General features: G+C 43.9%; 1 protein-coding gene across 5 annotated transcripts; it reads left to right on the top strand.

The window, feature by feature from the left end:
* Nucleotides 1-4,151: 4,151 nt before the first annotated feature.
* On the top strand, nt 4,152-12,426 carry malb (mal, T cell differentiation protein b). Of its 5 annotated transcripts, none has more exons than XM_027032810.2 (4): nt 4,152-4,550; nt 6,767-6,931; nt 7,518-7,658; nt 7,849-8,345. In XM_027032810.2, the coding sequence occupies exons 1-4, from the start codon at nt 4,464-4,466 to the stop codon at nt 7,921-7,923; spliced, it is 468 nt and encodes a 155-aa protein (XP_026888611.2). In that variant the 5' UTR covers nt 4,152-4,463; the 3' UTR covers nt 7,924-8,345. The 5 variants fall into 5 exon arrangements, with proteins under 5 accessions (XP_026888611.2, XP_035388389.1, XP_026888614.1 ...); XM_035532496.1 differs by lacking the exons at nt 7,518-7,658; nt 7,849-8,345 and adding exons at nt 11,316-11,459; nt 12,025-12,426 and having other exon boundaries at nt 4,159-4,550; XM_027032813.2 differs by lacking the exons at nt 6,767-6,931; nt 7,518-7,658; nt 7,849-8,345 and adding exons at nt 10,946-11,113; nt 11,316-11,459; nt 12,025-12,114 and having other exon boundaries at nt 4,159-4,550.
* The last annotated feature ends 419 nt before the right edge of the window (nt 12,427-12,845 follow it).

Genomic DNA, 12,845 nt, shown 5'->3' with positions numbered 1-12,845 from the left:
ACCGTGACTAATACCTCTGGTTAGTCTGCTAACTAGGATGCCTTCAGGAGTTTTGCCTAGAACACAAAGAAAGCATTCACACGCATCCTGTGGGAACACCTTTAGGCCTAAGGCACACACATACTGCCCCCGCGCTGCCAGAGAACACTGAAAGCCCAGTAGCTTTTGGCCGGAACTGCTGAAATGGTTGTGAACAGACTCCTACCTAAAGCACCTTGTCTCCTCGTTTTCTTTGTGTGTTAGTGTAGAGAAAAACAGTGTCAGAGGCAAGGGTGGGGTCGGAGGTGGTGTGGTTGGCACCACACGCTGCCAGCCAGGCACCTTGGTGCACTCTCTGCTACTCTAAATATACACCTGGGCTGACAGGTGCTACATGGTATGTGCTGCTGTTAGGAGCCATTTCTCTATGCTCTACCTATTTTTAAAATAAATTATATGAGAAAGGGAGAATTAAACAGAACAGTGTGAAGGAGAGGGGAAAAAACGTGATAAAATGGAGACAGAAGAAATGAACTCTAGGCTATGACCTATAAATTGCCTTTTCCTGCTGGTTGCCACTGTTTATAGAGAAATAAAACAGAACCGGTTCCACAACATTTTTTTTTTGTTTAGAGCCTAGCCAGTAGAATTCCAGACCTGCCCATTCCACGGGGATCCTGCCCAGAAACTAAACGGCCCAGGGAATAATGAGGGCGATAAAATATGTCGTCCCGGGCGAATTCGGGACTTGTAGCACTTATTAAGCCTCACGAAGCCTCATGGCTAAAGTTTCATGGCACCTGTTGTCTATTGTGGCCAGACAGGAGGCCTCTTCTGTGTTAGAGAATAACCTTGTTGTAATTGCTACCACACTCATGAAGTCAAGAAGTCGTATTTGCTAACACATGTCTTTTAGCTCAAGTGTACACAGTGGTAAATGTCTAAATGATGGTTAGAAGTGGACAATCCCACACTGAATAACAGTGATGATGTGTTTTTGGTTACTACTCAGAGAGAGAGAGAGAGAGTGTGTGTGTGTGTGTGTGTGTGTGTGTGTGTGTGTGTGTGTGTGTGTGTAAGAGCGTTTTGGGTGGTGTGGCCACTCATCCACATCCTAGCCGTTGTCTTTGGACCACTTTGAGTCTCAGGCAGAACCTGTGTAGAGGGGAGGGATTCCAAGGAGGTCATATTTCACCGTGGCACAAGAAACTGAAGCCAGTAAAACAACACGTCCAGGTGGCCTGCTGCCGTGGTGACAGAAGAGAGTTGTAGCCCAAAACACACACATATGCAAAAGAGTGCAAAAGAGAGAGTGAGTAAAATGCAATCTATTTTATCACTTTCTGTAAACACCACATACAGGTTCAGAGGTTTGTGTCAGCAAACACCCCCATGCCAGTCACGCTGAGTGCAAGTGTGTATCCATTCCTCACGACAACACTGCCAATACAAAATAAATATTGTGTGATCATTTATTTTGCTGAAGCCATAATATTTTTAATATAGATGTGAGATACAGTTATAAACACATAATATGTGCTTGGTTAGTGAGACACTTTATTTCCAACAATTTGCAAAGCGTTGCCGTCACAGAACCATCAAACGGTTTTAATAGTCAGTGAGTCCATGCGGGAAAAAATGGCCACTGATTTCAAACAACGATAAACAGAGGGCCGCTAAAGAGAGATGGCAAACAAAGATGACAGCAGCGTTTGTGTTCTAAACACAACACAGTCACTAAGAAACGGTGAACAATGACCCAAAAACTCACTCACAACTCTTCTCAACACACCCTGATCCAGGATAAATGCAGAAATCATTAATATATACATAAATATGTAGTATTTTTTAACTCAAAAGACAAGAGCATAGTAGGAAGTACATTTATTTGACAATTTTATCCAAAGCAACTTACAATTCTGACTGAACACAACTTTAGTAATGGAGGGTTAAGGGTCTTGTTCAGGGGTCCAACAGTGGAAACCTGGCAGTGGTGGGACTTGAACCAGCAACCTTCTGATTACTAGTGGAGTACCTTCACCACTGAGACAGCACCACCTTTATATTACAGCTCTACTTCCTGTTTACAACCATGTAACAGCAGGAATGACCAGAGTGAAGGGATGAGTTGTGAGATGACATACCTTCTTTGGGATGGAGTCTGGAATTCAATGCGTCATTTGCCACGTTGGCATGTACCACCTCCTCTGCCAGCTTAAAGCCGCTTAAATGGAATTTACTGCATTTTAATGCACTAAGATAGGAACTATAATAAGCCACCCAGAAGCCTGTTGTTCTTTGGTGTCTGCCAAGCCCTGTAAAGTTCTGCTTGGACAGGCTCCCCCACGCACATTTACAGGTGGCTGACAGCTATGGGTGTGTTAGATTGGTTAAGCGGGCATTTTCTAGCATGAGCTTCTAATGGCGTGACAATCTTTGACAGTGTCACGGATATTGGGAATGTCCCCCAGTGAAAGCTTTTAGCAACCAGAGGCCAGAATCTGCAAGGCTAAACATTACCCAGCAGGACGGGTAGACGAGGTGACGAATCCCGGGCGTTTTTCTCTGCTTAGCAAAAACTGGAGATGGTGCTCAGTATCAAACTCATAAAGTGAGCTGAACTGAATCCAGAACACTGAGGGAATTCCGACTGAGTGGCAGGTGGCAGGACTCGGGAACACGGGAACTCTGCACTCTGATAATATTGGCTTGATGGAATTTGCATCCTGCTGTATTATTAATTAAAAAGCAATTGTAAAAATACAGAAAGTTGCATATCAAAAGATATTTGAACATGTGAGATAATATGAAAATGTGAACTTGAAGTAGGGCAGACAGGAAGTAGAAAACCCCCAGAGTATGTGTACACAGGAAGAGAGCTCCCTTGTCCAGAGAGCGGAGCTGACCTCTAAGCTTTGCGGAGCCCTGGGCTTGCTTTGACGTCTGACCCTTTCACACATCACACATGTCCACTGGCACAGATAGAAAAAAGAGAGAGGCAAAAATAAAACTCTCTTAAATGTGCATCACATTGTTGCTGTGAGTAACCAGATCCTGGCGAAAAACAAACAGGTATTGTGTGGGATGTGGAGAGAGCAACGCGTTCCCAAGAACAACAAACTACGTGTCTCTGCCTAAGTGATGTCAGAAGACACCAGGGCTGTTCTTCTGCTCATCATGCCAAGGTGTGTTTCACTAAGAACCGGTCAAACCAACACCAGGGAGGAGAGAACCATGGGTAGATGGGAGGTGTGTGTGGGGTGGGCAGTGGGGAGGGGGTTCAGTGGATGTGTGTCAGCACTTACCCAGTCCATTTGTATGGGTAGTAGAGCGGAACCTAAGAGCCGTTCCATTCTTTCAAGTGTTATCTGTGAAGAGAGCAACCCTATAGGTACATAAAACAACCTTCCACACACGCAAACACACACACTGATACATACATATACACACACACGCACACACACACACACACACACACACACACACACACACACACATATACACACATATACACACATACACACACACACATACATATACATACATATACACACACACACACACACACACATATACACACATACACACACACACACACATACATACATACATACATAGATACACACACACACACACACACACACACACACACACACACACACACACACACACACACACACAGACCTAGCAATATCCTACACTTATCCAGTTTACATGATGTGGCTGACAACTGCTCCACATGGAATAATCTCTGTTAATAAAAGACGAATACACACAAAAAACATAAATAAAACAGCACACAAGTTTGTGTCCTCGCAATCTGAGGTAAATGATAATCTGTGGTAATCTGTAATACATATGAGATGATTACATCCTTAAACTTGCATGGCAAGGCTAACGCAAAAACAGTAACCTTTTACCTTTAAACAGTAAACTTTATTCCCCCCCACAACCTGCTCTGAGTGAGCAGGCAGAGGGCGGTGTGGTTGCCTGGGGTTGTACATTAGCCTGCCCGAGCGGCACGGATGGTCGTATGAAGCGCCCTGGAGGAAAGATTGGCCTCTGTTAAATGGACTCTCTGTTTTTCTGTTAAATATTGACGTGTACAACCTCCCTAATTTTAGATGATACCCCCTGCCTCTCCAGATGAAGCAGCGAGCACCAGCACACACACGTGCATGCGCACTCATTGCCATTGCTTGTATTGTGCAAACATGCCATTATGTGCTTTTCTCATCAAACCAGTCCCTCTCTCAACAAGTCCAAGAAAGTGACATCTGACTAACAAGACAACAAAGGGGTGCCAAAGAGGTGGAACTCAAAAGATGAAAACGAATTAACGAAACCAAACAAAGGTCTGGAGGAGGGGAGAACGCTTTAAAAAGCCCCGCACACCCTGAGCACTGAGCTCTGCTGTCATCCTTGGTGGCGTACACACCTAAAAGAGAGTCTTGCGTGCGTGTACAGGCTTGACTGTGAGGATTATGGCCCCCTCGGTGAGCGGCAGTGGCCTTCCCAGTGGCTGTCAGGTGTTCACCACCATGCCCGACATCCTCTTCATCCTGGAGTTCGTAAGTAAACAGGAGACGGTCACTTCCGGACGCGCTGGGCAGGAGATCAGGCGCACAGGGAAAGGGCTCCTTAATGAGATGATTAAACACTTAAACCATGATTACAGTCTGAACCAGGCTCGAGTTCATAGCTTAGTGGATCAGTGGAGGGCACTGTGTGAGGTGTTCTAGAGACGTTTCAGATCAGGGAAGGCACATAGCAGGAACACAGAGCCTTCCAGTCTTAAACCAAGGCACTGTGAACATCACTCGATACTCTAGAAGACTCGAGAAGCAGCATCCTAGGATCAAGACTGAGTCTAAACAGTATGAAAAGAACTGAGTCTTTACAAAACTGTAGATGAAAGTGTGTTTTTTAGCAAAATAACAAGCAAAATGTCCCTTGATGACTGTTCTGTTCTCCATGCTACAGTCAAACAAACGCAGATGACTACAATCAATTAACATTTTGAACAGATAATAATATGTAAATTGCACAAAATTATTTTGTAAGTGTAAATATTATTTTAACAAGTAAAACATAAAAGTTACTTTCTGCTAAGGTGTCTTAATAACCTGACTCGTCATTGAAGCGGATTTTTACAGTAACAGCTGACAGAACAGAATTCAACATTTAAAAAACAAATTTCAGTTTTTCTTGATCATTGTTCTGATATTCCTTTTTTGTTTAGTACATGGTAATGTGTTTTTCTTGAGAAAACCGTTCTAGAAATTTATTGGCAAAATACTTTCAGTGCTGTTATGTTTGTGACTATTTTAACAAAACAACATAACGTGATGCATGTTGCTCTTGGGATTTCAGCTTGGATTACAATGACATTTCTGTTATCAATGGAAAAAAAAAACTAACTATAACTGTTTGTAACTAGCAAAATAATAACACTAACAACTAAAATTCCGTGAAATCTGCTGCTTTAGTCTTGAGTGGGTGGGGTTTTGTTTGTTTTTTTGGAAGTACTTCTGCTCAAGGTGAAAATTCCTTCACATCTCGTTACGCCACGGTTGTCATTTTAGTTCAGAACCTTTTACTAAACGACTTGCAGATCTGACAGTGAACGCAGAATGTTGAAATTTTTAGGAAAAATCCATCCAAGGGTTTTTAAGGGGCACTTTTTTGGGTGGGGACCAACTAAGACACCTAGTGATACTTCACAAGTTTCGGTATAATTCTGTATACACTCCTTGTGCAGTATTGTGAGAAGCCCTTATTTATAATCATTCAGAGCACCCTGGATGTACACTCACTGAGGAGTTTATCAGGCATTCATTACCACTACACAGAAAATGATTATCACTCGGGTTAGGGTTAGGATTAGCGTTAGAAAACTGACCATTCATGGTAACGTTTGCATGTCAGTTGATGGACTACTGTCTCTAACTGCACACACAGATGGTATTTCTAATAAATACAAGTGGCTAGTGAATGTACTTTATGTAAACTTTTTTTTTTTTTTTTCTCAGGTTGACCTCAGAATCCTTCATTTTAGTACCTTACATGTAACGTCAGCATGTTGTCATTAAACAGTCTTGATGTTCTCAACTGTCAGGCTGTGTGCCTGGAAACGATACATATTATAATTATATTACAATCCATATACATGCATAATGAGATATCTGACGTGCAGGTCGGCCAACCTGGAGGGAGGTGTGACAATAGCACTCTCAAAGCCGCGTTGACCATGTGACCAAAGCAAACAGCGCAGAGTCAGATAGCAGATATGCCAAAACAAGTGATGGATGTTTCTCGTAAGACTGAAATCGGGATGCGATTATATTGTGTACATGGTCATGGATTTTGGTCTTTTATCGTACACATAAACACCCCATTTGCCTGTAAGTTATTATTTGTGTAAGGTGGAGCCTTTTGTGTGTTAGACGCTTGTATGTGCCACGGCCCTCAGCAACTCTGCTATTGTTACTGTACACAATGAGAGCACTGTGTGTACTACAGAAAGAATCAAGTCTTACATACACCCTAAAATCATATCTGGTTGTCGCAGTTCAAATGTAACCGCTTTCAACAGCTTTTAAAAGATTTAAAGTCAAACATTTACTAACTTTGTGTGTTTGTCTGTTTACTTAGTTTTAACAGTACAAAAGTGGAAGTGAATTCCTGTGCATGTTGGTAGTTTTGTGAATGTGTTTGGATGTCTGGGCTCTTTGCACATGCGTGGGAGCCCATCCGCAGTGTTCTGACCAGTTAATCCCTTTGACAGATATTTGGTGGGCTGGTGTGGACGCTGGTGGCCTCCACCCAGGTAAATCCAGCCAACCCTCAGGGCTGGGTGATGTTCGTCGCAATCTTCTGTTTCGTCTTCACCACCATCTTCTTCCTCATTTATATCTGTGGAGCGAACCAGAGCTCTGTCTGGTCTGGCCTGGTAATCACACTCAACCTGACCCAACCACAAATTACAGGGTAACACACAGGAACAAAGGGCACCAGGCGATCGATAGAAATGAAACATCTTACATAATTACTTAATACTTATAGAATAGGTACGAAGTGTAGATATGCACACAAAGGGAGCGCAGAGAATAAATCTATTATTACACTTTATTCCTTTGTGTACTGCATGCAGTATAAGTGCCATGTAACAGTGGTGGTGAAAAGTAAAGCGTTAGCCAGCATTGCAGTTCTGCACGGCCATGCGACGGCCTTGCTATGACGAACGTGAAACTGCTAAAGCTTCTGGGAGGAAATTGAGTCCAGGCCTTCCAGGATAGACGTTGCAGAACGCTGCTTCACAAACACAGGGACTAAAGAGAAAGAGCTTAGCCCGCGATCTGAGTTTTGCTGCGTCTCTTCTAATGGTGAAGACCCAGCTGAGCAGAACATGATGAAAAAGTGAAGAAGTGGGAAACACACACAGACAATCACAGCAATAAATGCGTGGGATGCCAGGAAGCATTGCAGACTGGCAGCAGCAGCCTTTTAAGATGATCTCTCGTTTGCCTCTTTCACAGGACGTCGGGTATCATTTAATTGCAGTGATATTCCAGCTGGGTTCAGCAGTAGCGCTGGCCATAGCCACCCAGGACGTTAAGGCATTATATGACTTAAACCTCGCCACGTTCAAAAGCTACCAGGAAGACATTGCTGCTGTGGTAAGAAATGCACTCCATACGCACAAGTACAAATGCTTTATGGTTTATCTTTTCAGCGTATTACCATACGTTACACACAATCAGTGTTTTGTTAAAGGAATGTGGAGGATAATGAGTTAATACAGCACAGTAGAGGTGAGGGAGCTGTGTGTGCTAATTACACGTATATTCGTTTCTGGTGTGTCTTCAGGTCATGGCGTACTTGTGTACGCTGACATACTTCATCCACGCCGTCTTCTCCATTATCCGCTTCAGATCCTCCTGAAGATGCCAAACCACTCGCCAAAAATGAAAAGTAAATAGCAAGACTTGCTGACTATACCAATAACCCATCCTCCACCGAACCCTGTCCACTCCAGCTTTTAGAGCAGAGCTAGCTATAGAAAGAATCAGAGGCTGACGTTCCCCAAATTCAACTCTTGGCCCTTTGCAAACCTGTGAGAAGTAACCCACATGTGCTTTCCTCTGAAGGAGCATGCCGTCACAGTGTGAGAACTGTGCTGTTAGTCTCCAGGACTGGGGGGAGTTTGAGGAAAACTTCTGCCATACTTTTGATTTTTGATTGATGAAGTCTGTAAATATGGCTTTATATTTTGACAGTTCACATGTTCCATATACAGTTGAAACCACTAGTGTTTTGTGTGTCTGTAGAAACTATATACTGAATAAATATATTTTGTACGTTTATTTGACTGGTTCTGATTATAATGTTTTTGTGGAAGTGAAGGATAAAGTGAGAAAGAAAATAAATACTTGAAATACGACGGAAGTTAAGCGCTAAGTCGGTGAAAGCGATATCCTTGCCTGCGCGCACTCACGGTGGGAGATGAAGGTAAGTGGTCACACGCGCAGCCTAGCGCATTCCGCCACCACGCCCTGGCCGCTTCAGGCTCGCCTTTCACGCGTCTGCAGAAAACGGCCGCGCCGGTCACGGTTACCTGCAGGGTGTGACCAGAAGCGAAGTGTCCCGAGCCCGAGCAGGTTTTTCCGGTCCGGCGCGCGCGCTGAAAAAGGCGCACCTACAGCTCCGTTAAGTCACTCCCGCGAGGACTAGCGGATTGGCGGACATGGCAGCGGCGACGGCGCAGTCGATGGGGAACCTGCCCAGCGGGGCTGGGATATGCACCAGCGCGCCAGACATGCTGTTCGTGCCCGAACTGGTAGGATAACGGGGCTCGCGGAGCGCGTGACGAGAGTGTTGGAGTGTGATGGAGTGTGATGGAGTGACGAGGGTGTTGGAGTGTGATGGAGTGATGAGAGTGTTGGAGTGTGATGGAGTGATGAAAGGCTTTTTGCGGTTAAACTTCTGGAAGTGTGAAAAGCGATTAAACTTCTGGAAGTGTGAAAAGCTGGTGTCATCGTAAGAGGTTTGGAGCTGCGCCACATGTGTTGGCGTTGTTAAACGGTCCTCATTAACGTCACGCAGGCACACGTCTGCACTGGTCCCAGTGCCTTTGACTCCTGGGGAACCGTGGCGAAGAGAAGCCGCCTATCCACACACGGTCGCTCAGAATACACCGTACTCGCTCGCATGGCCTCGATGCGTAAAGTATAACGTTGCTGGTTAGTCATGGTCGCGGTTTCGTGCTGCGTTGGGAGCAGCTGACTGGGCTCGTACCTGTCACGGAGTATTCAGACGTGGAAGATGATAACGAGGAGTAAGAAGGCACTTTGTTGGGTAAAGCAAAGTTTTCATCATCACTTTTTAAAGCTAAAATGGAGAACATTGTTCACCTTATATGTCCCAGGTTTGAAGGAAAATGCGGTTAAAAAACATGAGCGACTTTTTCTGGTAACGGAACTATGTGTAACAATACTGCAGATATCGACAGAAAGCTCATCTACAACTTTCACTGTCGTTGGAAAAAAAAAGTCATACACTGCATGATGAAGAGGCAGAAAAAATGTCCAAGTAGATTTTCAAGATGAACAGACAATGTTTAAATGATATTCTCCATACACACACACTGGCACCTGGCGTGTCGGTGTGAAGGTCGTCCGTTTCGCCGCGCTGGTGTTAATAATGTAGCCTGTTCTTAAATGTTGGGCTCTCAGATGTCCAAACTGGAAGCCTTCATGTAGGAAAAGCGTCAGGGTACATAACCTGCAGTCCTTACTTAAGCGTATCACTTGTTATCTACAGCATGGTTTTTAAAGGGGGTCTTCTGTGGAAACGGCATGAAGGCAGAAGAAGGACTACGTTAAATGGCGCTCTCTCCTCTCTTCAGTTAACCCTGAAGTCCTTTCCCTGTTCCATCAGCACATTCCTAAATCCAAAGATATACTGGTGAGAGATATTCCCACTTAAAGATATACTGGTGAGAGATATTCCTATTTAAAGGAGCACTGCAGATGCAGATCACTGAGAAATCACAAATCTATGAGACTTAATCACTTGATAACAACATGGGATGATATTATGTTAGTAATAACAGGCTTTAATATAATATTTAAATAATACTTTAATATCTACTGGTTACATCATTGTTTCTGGTAACCTGCAACACTAACCACTCACACAATGCCAGGTGTTCAATCTCAACCTAAGAGAGACTTTCATGGATTGTTGTGAATAATGAGAAAACTATTTGGTTGCGCTGAAAGATGTCTGTTAATGTTTCAGTACTTGAACAATTATTCTGCGTACATTAGCGTTTTTAAAAGGGCACAGTAAACCTTGGGCTTCTTATGAAGAGCATGAAAATGGCACACACATCTCTGCAATATATAGAAAGTGTGCTACGTTTAAAAAAAAAGAACATTAAATAATTTAGAAAATAATTAAATTTACATTCCACGGACTTCATATGCAACAGAGAGCAGCGATCCTGTTCAGCATTAGATGTTTTTGCATGAAAAAATGTAAACAACAGGAAATAATCTCTAGACCAATTGCACTCAACCTCTCTCTAAGATAACCGGGCTCATTTCGTTAACAGGGAAGTCTTTTTGGTTGGATCGTGTCTTTTCTGTGGTTTGGGCTATAAGGGTACATTAGGAAATAAACTATAATGACAGTAGATTACATGACTCTTCACTTTTTCCCAGCTTGGAGTCCTTGCTGAAAGGTCATCGTGTAGTTGCATGCGTGTACGGACTCACTCAGACTGGTTGAAATAGCTGAGTAATCTTTACTGAGTGCAGGTGGTAATGTGTACAGTGAGAGCATGTGGGTCTGCTTACGCTCTTGGCTGTTAGGTGACTTGGTTGTTAGGGACTCTTGGCCAGAGCTGCATCTTTGCATGCAAGCATAAAGTTATTAAGTAACAAATGACCGTGTGTTACAGATATTCGGTGGACTGGTGTGGATTCTGGTGGCCTCCACTCACGTGAGACCGGAGATTCCCCAGGGCTGGGTGATGTTCGTGTCTGTCTTCTGCTTCGTCATGACCTTCATCTGGCTCATCATCTTCGCTTGCGGAGGACACAAGAACAAATCTGGCTGGGTCACGGCGGTGAGCTGGAAGTGCTGTGTGCGCGAATGTGTGTGCGTATAAGTAAAGGTTTAAAGGACTTGTGCAAATGAGTTGCAAGTGAGTATGAGTGTTGAAAGTGAGTTTCATGTATTAGACAGAGAATGCAATATTTCTGCTTGTAGCGACTACTGATTTGAAAATGAAGGCTCCTCTGTGTGTGTGTGTGTGTTTGTGTGTGTAGGACTTTGCATATCATCTCACTGCAGCGTTTTTCTACTTCGGTGCCTCTGTGCCTCTCGCCTCTGTAACAATCGCCATGAAAAACACCACCATTGTACCCCAGGTTGACCAGTTCCGGTACTACCAAATTGACATCGCAGCAGTGGTGAGTGTCCGAGCAGCAGTGGTGCACACACTCACACACACACACACACACACACACACACACACACACACACACACACACACACACACACACACACACACACACCTTGACCTCCAGGTATGTGGCACTCTTAATGCATTGATCTTTCGGTGTTTTATACACTAAGTAATGGTCCAGGGCAGTTTAAACAGCAGGGATCACATGACTGTTACGTCACACTGCTCTGGCCACACCCACCACCTTTAGACTCCTTCACTACTCTCATCAGCGACTGCCTGATCTACTCATCCCAGCACCTCACCTACAACCACATCATGTCCGCAGTACTCTTATGATGAAAACTGCCAACACTCAGCCTGGCAACCGTAGCACCACCACAGCATTGAATGGGAGCTCAGTGGTGAAGGTACTGGACTAGTAATCAGAAGGTTGCTGGTTCAAATCCCACCACTGCCAGGTTTCCACTGATCAAGACCCATAACCCTCCATTACTCATGCTGTGCTTTGGATAAGTGCTGTACATGTAACAGGTGTGTGCAGTGCTGAGAGTTCTGTGCTTCTGCAGGTCTTCTCCTACATCACCACACTGCTGTACTTTGTTCACTGTGTCCTGTCTGCTATCCGATGGAAGTCTTTCTGAGCACTGGGATGTGAGCTGCCACCAGCAAAACCTGGCGAGTCATTTCTGACTCCCTCCACATTTGTGCTGTACATGTCGTCTTTGATTCTAATCAAAGGTTTGTCAGCAATTCAACATGATTTATATGTTAAAATGTTCCACTTTCTAATTGTGTTTCATATTTCACAATTAAACTTTTAAAGTTTTTATAACTTGGACAGTTTTGGAGGGCGAACACATGGGTTTGCATGAAACTTCCTTTGTACCTTCAGAAAATCATCTTTTTTGTACATTTGCATCATCACTGACGAATTTAAGGAACATGTTTTAATAAAACTATAAACTATTTGCCGTGTTGTGTGTGTACGTGTGTTTGTGCCACACATACCGCACACGCGTGATGTCCTAAGTAACTCTCGATTAGCATACACAACACACGAGGCACAGATGTGTTAGTTGGCAAAGTAGAGTCTCCATCTCCATAGCTTTCAATTGTTTCTCCCCGTCTTGTGCACACACACACACAAATATTTTATGAACCATCTTTGGGACTCCTGTCCTGATAATACGACTGACCCATTATTTATTTAGCATGGACACACACACCTACGCTAAACTGTGCAATTTGACAGTGTATTAAGTAACCGGTTGTATTTTCCCAGAAGGCAGAGTGAAGTCACTGTAGGATGCAGGGAGTGGGGGATGTGAGAAACACAGAGCCCGATCGAGGTCACGGTCCTACCGTTCTGCGTGTGTGGCCCAATAAC

Source organism: Electrophorus electricus, chromosome 13 (genome assembly GCF_013358815.1).
Source record: "Electrophorus electricus isolate fEleEle1 chromosome 13, fEleEle1.pri, whole genome shotgun sequence".
Taxonomy (NCBI): Eukaryota; Metazoa; Chordata; class Actinopteri; order Gymnotiformes; family Gymnotidae; genus Electrophorus; species Electrophorus electricus.
The sequence above is the reverse complement of the archived record's forward strand: the minus strand, read 5'-3'. Positions and strand labels throughout refer to the sequence as shown.